Source organism: Trematomus bernacchii, unplaced genomic scaffold (assembly GCF_902827165.1).
Source record: "Trematomus bernacchii unplaced genomic scaffold, fTreBer1.1, whole genome shotgun sequence".
Taxonomy (NCBI): Eukaryota; Metazoa; Chordata; class Actinopteri; order Perciformes; family Nototheniidae; genus Trematomus; species Trematomus bernacchii.
The window spans coordinates 13,492,882-13,505,968 of NW_022987564.1; the positions used below are offsets into that span (position 1 = coordinate 13,492,882).

A 13,087-nucleotide genomic window follows, 5' to 3' on the forward strand; every position below is an offset into this window, starting at 1 on the left:
TTTGACTGTCCAGAGAAAACAAACAAACCTCTATATTGGTGCAAAATCATCTCTCTGTTGTCTTCTTGGTCCAGTAAGAAAAACCCTAACCGTTTTTGACTGTGTCTTTTCATGAATGTGGAGGGTAGGCTGGTAAAATGCATTCAAACTTCTCTGGGAAGGTTTGAGGATTTGACTGTGCGTCTTTTTAGAATTATACCGAACATAATACATAGAACCTTTTAGTTTAAAGTGTGTTTTCCCCCCCAGTTATATGTGACTACCATGCCACAAGAGGGAAAATAGCACGGTAGCTAACATGTATTAGTTTTGATTTCCAGAGGGTGGGTTTTAGGCAGTCGTTTTGTTGCCTTGTTGAAACAGGGATTATGAAATAAACAACAAGCTTCGTGGTGTCCTCTGTTACGGAAGTGAATGGAGTGATAAAGTTCATTTGCTTACAGATTTTGTAGTCAGAGTTTGTGAAGATATGATTGAAGATCCTTTCTTCTTTTGACTTTTCTTTATGTATGACATGTGCTACAGAACTGATCTTGCCTTGCCTGTGATGTGGGCATGTTACATCAGCTGAAGCCTGCCAGTGTGTTTTTGCTTCAAACCCTGTCATCCCTTTTTTTGTTCTGCTTTTCTCTATTTAGTAAGGGAAAGCTGCTTGCTCAGGTGTTGGCAGGAATATTTACATTTGAACTTGAGAAATTGCTTAGTGTGTAGGTGAAATATTAGGAACATGCCTGTTTCGACCTCAACTCTTTCTCACAGTAAATGAACAACATCTCCTGCGACTGGAATTACCTCTTTTATCTCTGTATAAATCTGCCTGCCTTTTTCCACCCCCTACTGCTACCTTCACTCTCAAAGCGAAGGTGGTAATTAGAGCCAATATTAATTTGTTGGAGAGGTACCGTAAGGGGAGCTGATTTTAAGTTTGTCAGAGTGATTGTACTAATTTAACACATCACTGAGTCGTAAGATGCTTTTGACATCTGGAGAAATGTTGTTGGCACTTGAAGAACATTAAATGCCAGGTTTTTTCAAACCCATAGAAAGTTTCCACTTCCAATTAGGAAAAACAACCTTGAATTATCATGTTTACTTATGCCTCATTTCCACTGCATGGTTCAGCTCTATAGAGTGGCGAAGTCACGCCCACTTACTTCCGGGTAATGGGACCTTATTTCGGAAAAATTATGCATTGAAGTCAATGGGGAGAGAAAACTTATCTTTCGATCCCGTTTGAATTGTGCCATGAATTACACATATGATGTTTGTCAATCTTAAAAAATAATTTCCATGTAAAAAAAGTCACAGTTTGTCGTAAAACTGTTGAAATATAAGACTATGAAAAATACGTAAATAGAAAGACTACAAATCCCAGAGTCGCGTAAGTGATGTCACAATTGTTTTCCTCCACTAAGAGATACCTAAGATCAGCGCAATATAGATATAATCTATCTATATGGCGCTGGCTAAGATAAGATAACTTTAACAAGATGCCTGTGTGCTTAGTACCAGGTTGTTATTATACCAGCAATGGGTCTTGCTCGTTCTTTTGCTTCCCGTCTGATGAAACGACCAGGAGTGGCTTGATCAAGTTAGCTACCTAGCTAGTAGCTAGCACGTTAGTTAGCATTACAGCCTTGTCATTTTTATTAGCCTTAACATGAAGTAACATTAAGTAACCCAAAATGTTAAACAGTAAGAGTAGTAGTCATATTTCGTGAACCCTTTGAATAGTACTGTCACCGTGTGTGATCATTCTATAATACACCATTTAAGCCCGGGGGAGAAATGCTAACGCTAACGTTAGCATCGGCGATCTTCTCTACTTCATGCTATCTGCACAAATGGTTGACATTAAACATTAAAACGACCAGGCAGTTCAGAGAGAATCAAAGGAAGGCAGGCAGGCAGCTTTGCATGACATTCTTCAGGACGTGTTTCATTGTGGTGATAGTGAGGGTAGTCAATCGTTTTGTTGACAAGACAGTAGTGACGGCCATCTTGGTGACGTGTTGTTGACCAGAGATGTAGTTCATTGAGCGTGTCACACAAACAAATGTGTTACTTCACAGTTTTACGACACATTTTTTTTTTTTTGACTTGCAAAATTATCTTTTAAATTGACAAACAACATATGTGTAATTCGTGGCACAATTAAAACGGGATCGAAAGATAATCTTTCTCTCTCCATTGACTTTCCGAAATAAGGTCCCATGGAGGTCCACCGGAAGGGGAGGGACTTCGCCACTCTATTCCATTGACAATTCCCTCTGACCAATCAGTGGTCTGCATTGTTTTCAATTCAGCTTTTAACGACTCTGCTCGCTTGGAACCTTGACTGAAGTGTTACCAAGAAAGTAACAGGTACAACTCTTCTGCCGTACCTCGCAGTGGAAATGCGTTTGAGACGAGGTGTTCAGCTTGGCCTCAGATGATTTAAGCTCCTGACAGACATCTAACAGAGATGAAAGAAGGACGTGCGGTCCGCTGCGAGATTGAGACGGCGGGGTATCACTCTGATAATTTTGGCTTCAAGCTTTCAACCCTCAAACATAAAACATCATCTTCTCCAGTATACAAATCAGCCCTCACAGGATAGCCATCACTCTCTGCAGCTACCTTCACAATGCAGTCTGCTTGGGTCCGTCATAAACTAGCTAGCAACAAGAAAACATTTCAAAAAAGTCCTCCTATTGAGTTAGCAGGAAGTGTATTTTTAGAGTTGTTGTTTGCAGTGAGGATAATGTGTCCTTTTATGGAGAACTACGTGTTTTATTTAGGCTTTTTTACCTTTAAGGGCAAATATACAGGAAAGGTGGAGAAAGAGGGGATGACGTTCAGGAATGGGCCTTGTGTCGAACCTAAAAATGAATTCAGTTTTTTATTTACTATTTTTACTATTTCCCTACTCTTAATTCATATTTAACTGTTAAAAAAACTATAATATTTCCATTACCTGGAAAGTTTAGTGTTAAGTATTGACTGTGTTTTTATTATTTCTGTCACTTTCTATGTCGATCTCTCTAATAAATATGTATTCTTTGAGTTTTTTTTTTACTTTCACATATTAATATGGTTCTATTCCCAAAAGTCACATTTGTCATATTGTATTTGTTCGGCTCTACCTGCTGCAACCAGGGCTTTGACTGTCTGTTGGTTTATCTCGGATTAGTTGATCGTTTATATGCAGTCAACACATCAGAAACCCAGAAGGTTGTGATTTGAATGTTATTCTCCTTATCAGTCTGCAAGCTGCTGTAGCTAATCTGCTTCTGTGTACAAATGAACCTGTTTGCTCTCCTGAACCACGTATCAACTGAGATATGCACTCGGGCACAAGAGCGTAATGTATGTTCTGATGCCTGCAAAAAGATAATTACTGCAAAATGTGACTCCTGCAGAGAAATAGACATTTTTACTTCATTATGTCACATAGTGCATTCTTTGGATTTTGATCTGATTCTGCTGACGGGTACGTCGCTTGCATGGCTGCCCATCATTGGCTTCAAAGCAACAGCCCTCCAACCTTCTTGCCCCCTCATTTATTATCACTGGGAACCAAATCACAAAGGAAAACACAATCGATGGGGCTACCTGGCAGAGACTCAAGTGCTTAGGAGGGAGCGAGAGGGCGCCTAGCCTCAGATACCTCTAAAAGGCTAAATCGATTGCAACCGTTCTGCAACAGTCGGCTGACACTGCAGGCAGTCCACCTCGATGCTGAGGACGTACTGGAGAGAACCCCCCGTTATGCAAGGATGACAACATGGCTATTGTATTCCTGCCACCCCTGGAAGAGAAGGCTTTTATCTGCCTTCCAAATCCATTCCCCCAGGAACGCCCATGCCAAACACAGAACACACTTGCACTTAAACCTTCCCGTTGAGAAAAAGCCATAAAGTTTATAAAGTCAATTAAGGCTTTTTTAACTGATGGCAGGCAGATTAAAGCTGCGTGGCTTGGCTCCCCGTGGGCATACTGTCAGATGGTAAACCAGAGGCCACTTAGAGTCACAGGGTCCCCCAGGCAGGGCACACAGCAGTAAGCAGCTTACTTACCCCCAACTCACTTCTGCTTTTTCCTCAGAATGAACAGTGTGTTATCCGTCAAGACATTTCCCTTTGGTCCGAGCACTTTGAGTACACATGCGTCATACTAGAGTTCAATCTGGGAGCATTCAGGATGAACTTGACCGTGATAAAAAAAATCACATTTATTGATACAAATAAATGGCAACAGATATAACGTAGCATGTATAGATAGACACGTGTGTTTATGTATAACCTTGGTCCCTGTTTGCCTCATTTAGTTAGTTCCAAATAATGCAACCTGAAGTGTTTTCCATAGTGTAAAACATTTAAGGAAAGGACATGAAATAGCCCAGGTCTATGATTCTGATTCAGAATATATGTATTGTATGTATACAGTAGTTTCAGAGGTTAATTCATAATTATCATGCACTGATGTTTTTAGCTTCGGTTTGTTTGCTGTCTTTTTTCTCAGCAGGATCACAGAAAAACTACTCGCCTATCTTTCATGAAACTTGTTGTAAGGGTGTATCATGAGTGAAGGAGAAACCCATTCGAATTGAAGAGCAGATCCAAATCACAGGGAAGATTCATCATTATCGTTCACTTACGGAAACAGTCTTGGCTCCTGATCTCTTCAAGTGCCCTTCTACTGGAGTATTAGTTTTCTTAGCTCTTACTGAAGACACACTCATTACTAAAAATGTTATCCCCTTGAGTTTGGTTTGTTCTAATTCTTCTGCCTAATGGGGAGTTTCATTTCCCTTGAGGATATTTCTCAATGTTTGCATAATTTACAGGATCGTTGGTTTCTTGAAAGGCACCTCTCCACATAGTTGAGGCTTCTCTCCAAGTCCTTTGTCTCACTTTATTACAAACCATATCATTAAATGAAATTTGACCTGCGTTTCTGCTAAGACACTCGATCGTACTATCTGAGGACAGCAGGAGGTGTTCGCTTCAGCCTCTGTGTGGATGATGATGATGATGATGATGGAGGTTTCAACCTGCCCCATCTCTGGCAGTGATGATATATGAGATATGAAGGTGATATAGGAGATGCAGTTACATGTCCTTCCTCTCCATTAGCGACGGGGCCATGTAGTGTTTTATCACGTCCTTCTCAAGCACTCATCCATCTCAAAAATGCAAAAATGTCTTATTTTAACATAATGGACGGTAGATAAATATTTAAGCAGTCCTTCCTCCCTTTGTCGTGAGTGCCCTCGCACACTTATTGCTTTTGGTGGATGTTTCATCGACTATGATAAAGTAAATCCACATTTTAAAATCTTTAAGCGACGGTATCTTTATTTGTTAGATAGATTATGGATATAATATTAGATGAGGGATTTATTTGATGCAGAGCATACACATCCAGATATTGCACCATCTTAGAAACATATCCAAAATGTAACCATCTTCTGGAACCCCTCTCCTCTCCTCTCCTCTCTTTGCTTCCCATTTTATTTATCTTGCTCATCCTCTACTCTGCTCTCTTTTCATGTCCTCACCTCTCCTCTACTCCACCTAATCTCCTCTGTATTCACTCATTTCCTTCCCCTGGTCTCCTCTCCTCTCCCTAATCCTTTCTCCTAACTCACAGACACTTACACTTGTAATTCGCAGACAGATCCGTCGGACTCAAAGCTGCGATTTGAGTTTCAAGCGACAGGGCGGATTAGCAGAGGAATCCTGAGCGAAGGCACGACTTCGCTCCACTTGCTATATTCTCCCTCTCTCCTCCTGCACATGTGTGTGTGTGTGTATATTTTAATGTGTAGTATAAATTGTTTCTTCACGGCAAATATCTCAGAGCTCCTCATCAAAAAGCAACGCTTCATTTGTTAACGTGCTCCTAAAGCATGGTGGTCATGATTTGTAATCGTATACGAAACGGGTTAAATGCCCAAAAAGCACATGAATGCCTCATCTTATTCATATAATAATATAATTACAAGATTAGCTTCATTTTTCTATAATGTCTATCGGATCAAAAAAGAAAAACCCCTCCCAAATCAGCTTTAAAACGTGGAGATAATGCTACAGAATTAATTAATATAGAGATGCCAATTATAAAGCTTGATAAGCCCGAAGACGCCCTCTTGCTTGTTGGCCTACATTTGATAAATCCCAAGTGATTACAGATAAGGATCTTGTGTTGTGCATCTAACGTGTCACCGAACAACATTTGAGCTGTATTGAAGAAATCCATTTACTTTTGATTGGAAGCGTCTCTTTGATGTGAGTGTATGAATATATATTATGACTAATGGATTTCTAGTTGGGGAATGTCTTGTGTTGGCCCGAGCCAGGATCTATGTTGACTTGTCACACAGACACGCAGCTGTTTGAGCTCCTCTCGTGGTAAAGTTTCACCAGCGCAGAATTTTGATATAGTGATTTCGATGAAATATTCAGCATTCCCCCCCCCTCTTCTGTCTTCCCCCTTTTACTGAGAACAGCTTCTTTGATCTGATTTGGTGGAGTAAGGGAGAGAAGGAGCATGATGAAGGGATTCTGAGAAAGACGGAGCAGGATGGAGTAACATCCCATCATCCAAACTGCCGTCCGTCCTGTTAGCTAACAGCCCCCCCCGTCTCTTTTGCCATTGTCCTGTTTTAAAGGCTTCACCTAATGATGGAGCTGCTGTCCTCCGCTCCACTATGCACGATCCTTCTCTGTATAATCTGTTGTTTTTTAGATCCAAACTGATGGTGTTGATGCTGAACAAAGCATCAGACACTGTCAGGATAAAAGCTGCAGATACTAATAAAATGAAACTAATGTAGGTCAGTGCGACTCCAATGACACCATGTTCATTTTCTTTTAGAATATGTTTTTTCTGGATATGAATCATGGATGGAAAAATGACTGCTACTCTGCCATGTCCATCAGGCTTAGCTGAAGTTACAGGGACTGCAATCGGATTTGTTTTAACCCCACCACCCCAAGCCAAAAAATGTGTAATCTCTTTGCCAAAACTCAGCCCTATAAACAAACTACTCATGAGTCCATGTGACTTCTTCTTACAAGACACTCAAAACAAATCTCCCCATGACTTGTCCTCTGCCCGACGTGCTGTTAGAGAGCTTCCTGCGGTTGAACACTGTCATGACCTTCTCTCTGTCGCTCTGAATGAGCACACGCATAAGGTGTTCCCACCTAGAAAACATGTAATATGCACTGTTTAAAGGCAGTTTTTTAAACAAAAGTTGAGAAACTGGCCTAATCTAGACAGAACACATACACTAAATCTTAGCTAATGTGAGCTAACTGTAAATGTAACTCTCATAACATCCAGTTTCACAGTAAATGCTGACACTTGATAATGTATTTATTGTCACACACTTACAGGAAGTGCTGTAGCATCACTAATTGGACTGAATTGATTAATTGATCAGAAAGATCTGGTTGGTCTGACACAACTAATTGTTTAAATACAGGTTATTTTTTTGAGGATTTTTCCAATATTTTATCTTTTAAATAATGTTTGTAAAAATTGCCAAAATATGAATCAATAATACAAATTGTAATAGGTCTCTCTTGGCCAACACCAGTTCAGCGTATTATTGCTGCAAAACTGCATCCAATAGATAAGAAATGGATAGAAACCAAACACTGAACAATGCCGACATAAAAACACATTTCCCTGTGCATTCACACCCTCACACACACATTTCCGACTTCACAAACAGACCAGCACATCTGACCATAAACACTTGCACAGCTGAACATTCTCCGACACACACTGACACATCGCTGCATCTCCTCCGTGCGTGCCAATCTCCATTTCCACTCCTTCTCGGGTCACTGTGCTTTTCCTCCGTCCTCCGCCAGTCCTCCGACGGCTGCCAGCATTTCCAGGTTCTGTGCAGCAGGAAGGCAGGCTGCCAGTCTGCAGGAGGCCTTCAGAGACAGGGGCTCAGACAGCGCTTCCTTGTTTACTTTCATGAGTTGTTGACTGGCCACCCTGCCGCGGCCGATTCGGTGTCAAAGCGTGTCAGAAGAGGCCTTCAGCGGATTGAAAAAGGCATCAAAACATTATTGTGGGGCCGAGCCACTGAGTGGCGTGCCAAGAAATGAAAAAGTACATCCGCTGGATTCCTCAAGAGGTGTTATTGTGTGTGAAACCCTTGTTCTCCAGACAGAATAAAAACAATGTTACAGAACTCCCTTTCTCTGCTTTGCTCTCAGTAGTATACCCTTTTCCCAAACATCGCCTTATAGGTGTGAAGGATTAGAGTTAGGCTAATTATGAGGTTATGAATGGAAATATATCTCCCAGAGGTTGCAGAACAATTTCTGTGGAAAAAAGCACTCTTGTTATTCATATATCAAGATATGCCAGCAAGCCTTTTATGATGAATGTGCCGTGAAGGCTTCGCTGCCTCCATACTCTTATTTCCACTGTGAAAAATGTGGAATTTCACGTGTGGTTTCAAAGAAAAGCTCAAAAATATCTTCTGGATTCTGGAAGCAGTACATTTGGCCTTTGAAGCCATTAAACGCTTGTAAAATATCTCTATGATTGCAGCTTTTTAAATCCTGATGTCAAAAAGGTTTTCAATTCAAAAAGAAAAATGAACAAGTGTTGTATTCTTTGTTTAAAAAACGTTGACTGAAATGACAAAGGCTCATGGTATCATCTCGTTAATAAAGAGTGAATGACCGAGTTATTTCAAGAACTGCTCGTCAGGGTAATGAGGCATATCCCATGTAATACACACACATCCACACACATGCACACAGAATTGAAGTGAAAGTCAAAGAGGGATTGGAAAGGGGGGGTGTGAGAGAGATTGTGAGGCAGCGAGACCCCCTGAGAGTTGAGTAGAGAGAGACTGGAAGGCCTCCAAAATGTTCCACTCTGGAATATCTTCAAGGACAATCAGCTAAACAGTTGATATTAAGAGAGCTGTGTGAAATCGATTGCTCAAGGTGTTATCTGCGCTGCAAAAATGGCGGGTAATTAGTCACGGCTAAAGGAGTGTTACAGAGACAGTGAGACAGATTTAATCTTAATAGATTTCACTGCACTGCAGATACAGTAGCTCCTGAATGAGTTAGCTCTTTGCTTCCCCCCCCCCCCCCCCCCCTCTCTCTCTCTCTCTCTGGCTATCCATCAGAAGAAAAAGCAACTGAGTAAGTACAGTAGCTGTGATGTTCTGCTGTTGCTAAATGTGCCTTCAGATGTAGATGTTTTGCCCGAGGTACTTGTTCAAAGGCAGCGTACATTTGGCAGGTCCTACCTGTTTTTATTCCGACTCTCCAGCAGCAGCAGAGCCATCATTTGTTTATGTATAAAGCTCGGGCATCGAGGAACTTCGGTCCACCGCAGCTGTTGACACATGTTGCGGCTTTCACACCGGCGCTTTTCACTTTCTAGCTCCTCGCGAGAGCTTTTCTGGTTCAGCTCCCGTTTCCCTTTTCAGCTCCCGCTCTGTTCACACTGCCGAGAGCTGCCGCTGCTGCGTCATGACGTCACAGTTTACGTCGCTGATTTTCTCCCACAACAACAACGGGCCGGGGACTGCATCGGGTCGTGTTGCTTTTAATCATACGAAGCCAGATTAAATTAAATAACGACTTCTCCAACCTTATACTTTTCTCCAGAGTGCCGTGGTTCATTGTTTATTAATGTGTTTCAGCGGCATTTACCGACCGCTGCAGTGGCTGCACTTCCACGGGAGTTTATTCTCCCGTTAGCTCCGGGTTAGCTCACACGGCTCTAAAGTATTCACTGTCTGACTGTCACACAAGCAGCTGATACATATCCCCAGTTCCCCTTAAGTGAATGTGTGTCAGTCTGAATTGACGCTGTTTGGCATCACAACGCTGTTATGAAAGTTTCTCTGGTATAACATGGGTGATGTTAGCATAGCAACCGAAGCTAAACTGACTACTTGCTAAGCCGTTTTCTATAGGCACATTTTACCGGCGTATTTTTCATTATGATTCTACTTCTGATAGTCGGACATGACAACCTGTATAGCCCATGTATCTCCACAATGATCAATAACAGCGAACGGATGGTCAAAGTAAGGTTTCCTGCACGCCTCGACGTAAGCGACGCCGCGTCATAGCTCCGAAGCTCTTGCCTCTGGACCGACAATTTTTTGGAGCTGGAAGTGAACCGCTTTCTGGAGCTATGACGCGCCGCCGCTGCGGTGTGAACAGGAAAAACCGGCGCTTTTCAGGCTCTAGCTCCCAGCAGGAGCTGGAAAAGCGCCGGTGTGAAAGGGGTATAGAGATCTTGGCGGCACATTCAGAGGCAATCAGCAGACAAAGCCTTCAGTGACTGACGGGAGAATGGCTTGTTTGCTCCTCTGTGATGTACCTGATGTGTTAGCTTAGCGATTAGCAGAGGCCAGGATTGATGCACTTAAGTACTCAGTATTTGCAGAGAGGTCAATGAGCAGGTGGGAAAACTTGGTTTATTGTATGTTGGACGAAGACATACACTGATGTGGCTTTCAAACGTCCATCAATCATCACCATATACAAACTCTAAAGGGTAAGGCAGGTGTTATTTCAATGAGTCAATAAATCCCATGAAAGAAAAACCCACATTGTCTGCTTTTACTCATGTGGTTTGTCTATGGAACTCAGCCCAGACACATTCATTCCTACTGAGGATGTAAAGGTTTAGATATGGGTAATATATATTAGCAGAGGTGGGGGAGAAGTACTCAGATCTTGTACTTAAAAGTAGAATGACAGAGTGTAGAAATACTCTGTTACAAGTAAAAGTCCTGCTTTCAAAATGTTACTCACGTAAAAGTACAAAAGGTAAAAGTACTCAAAGTTGTGGGCAAATGATATGTTTTGATTATAATTATTAAGTGTTATCAAAGCTGGTAAAGGTGCAGCTAGTTTGAATGACTTTGTATACTGCAGGGTAGCTTGTGAATTTACTCCAGGTGTAATTAAAGTCTGATTTAAGTGTTGATAATATTTCACATAATTTATCCAAATATGTGAAATAACTAAAGTAACTAAATAAATGTAGTGGAGTAAAAGTACACGATTTACCTCTGAATTGTAGTGGGGTAGAAGTACAAAGTAGCAAAAAGATTGTATTAAGTACAGTACTTGAGTACATTTACTTCACTCCTCTGGATATCATTTCGTTTTTTGTCACGTTAACAAGAAAGCTGTGGGTATGGAAATGTTGGTCTTTGGTCCAAATATGTCAACAACTATTTAATGGATTGCCATCAAATTGAGTCCAGAAATGTATGATTTCCAGACCCTCACTTTTTATCCCACGCCAAGTCAAATATTTACCAAGAATTTGACCACATGCTTTACGATCAAACTTGCCAATCTAATAGTCTTCCCATCAGCCTCACTTGTACCTTTTTACGATAAATACAAAATGTTTGTTGGATGTGGAAAGTGTTTAACACCATACCTGCTATGTTAGCATCCAATGTGTTTCTCATGGGATTTTACGGCTGGGAAAAACCTCCCTGTTAATTTCCTCATGCTAACAGCAACAACAGCCTCAGTCATTAGGAACGATGTTACATCTGGAACCTGTTTTTTCATTAATATGGTGAAGTCAATTATATTTTACAAGGACGTACAATAGTGTGAAGTTTATGCTGTGTTATAAGCTTGTTGCTAAAGTAGTGCTGTCAGAGAAAACCTTGTAAAGTGTAGCAGCTTAAACTTGGCTCCATTGGACTTTTCAATACCAGTATTACTACCAGTATGTACAACATTCATAACCTGTAAGGCTTGAATGATTAGTTTTCTGCTGAATTGTAATTGCTTTGTTGTTTGTGGAAGGTATTTGTTGTGTTTGTGATCTTTCGTAAACCCGCTAGTTAGGGTTACAAAAAGGCACTCTGACTTTCATATATGTAGATTTATGCGTCTCATATAAGTATTTTTTTTGTCATTGGATCCACAGAAGCTGAAACAGAAGAACCAGCAGCTGAAGCAGATCATGGACCAACTGCGCAACCTCATCTGGGAGATCAACTCCATGCTGGCAGTCAGGAGCTGAGCCACACACACACACACACAAAAACACACACAAACACACACACAGGCATACATTTACTACACCTAATGGTGCAGCGGTTTGGTCGTTGACTGGATGTGTAACAGGGTACCACATGCTGGCTGAGGCTGCACTTTACCGAAGAAATTGGGACTTTGGCAATATCAACCCGTTTCCTGAAGAAGACCTGAAACAATGGAAGGAAAGATTAGAGCGAGACACATGAAGACTGAGAGGAAGGTGTGGACGACGGCAGAAGATATTCTGTCTACCTCAATATCCTGTATTTTAATCAACAAAATGATAATCTGAAGAGTTGTTATATTATGTGTTATCTATTTGTAGCTACTAGCTCAGTAGAGGGTTTATGCCTGTAGAAATACATTGATATATTCTATTTAATCTTTTATCATAGTTTTAGAACTTTGCGCCCTACATTAAGAAAAATGATTTGATATGGCCCCTAAAACTTTCAAAAGAAGGAGAAACACTATGGCAAAAATAATGAGTCTTATTCTGACTTTATTGATCTGATTTTATTCGTTTGATATGAATGTATGTGATATGTAAACTCATCTATGCTCTTCTCTGATTGGACTTGACTTTCAATACATGCCTTGTAAAGGATTCTGCTGAACTATAAATCTTCCTGTGATTTTTTAAAAACTCAGCGCTGTTTTGTGATTTTTGTTCGCTGGCGTATCTGTTGTTTATCCCGTCTGTATTCATCCAGCATCTCAAAGTCACTCCTAGGAATACTGCTAAAAGATAGTTTCTTATTTCTATAACGATGTACCGGACGAGACCAGCTTTTCATTACTCAATGGTGGACAAATAATGTTTCAAAATGACCTTAAATCAAGTCTGTAATGCATTTATGTTACACTTCCAGCATATCCCTCACTCCTAACACACTAAGTTAACGTTTATCTTATGTGAGACACCTTTTTAGATTTCTGGTGTGTCATGATTTGAATTAAAACATGTATTTTAAGACAGTTTTTTTTCAATAGCTTCCATGTCATGAAACTCTATATCCATACTA

General features: G+C 40.8%; 1 protein-coding gene across 1 annotated transcript in view; it reads left to right on the forward strand.

Annotated features, from left to right (window-relative positions):
• med30 (mediator complex subunit 30) overlaps positions 1 to 12,712 on the forward strand; it is a 34,439-nt gene extending 21,727 nt beyond the window's left edge. Inside the window, 1 exon segment of the mRNA XM_034125387.1 lies at positions 11,950 to 12,712. Within this exon segment, the coding sequence (XP_033981278.1) occupies positions 11,950 to 12,045 (96 nt within the window). The 3' untranslated portion in view covers positions 12,046 to 12,712.
• Positions 12,713 to 13,087: the final 375 nt, after the last annotated feature.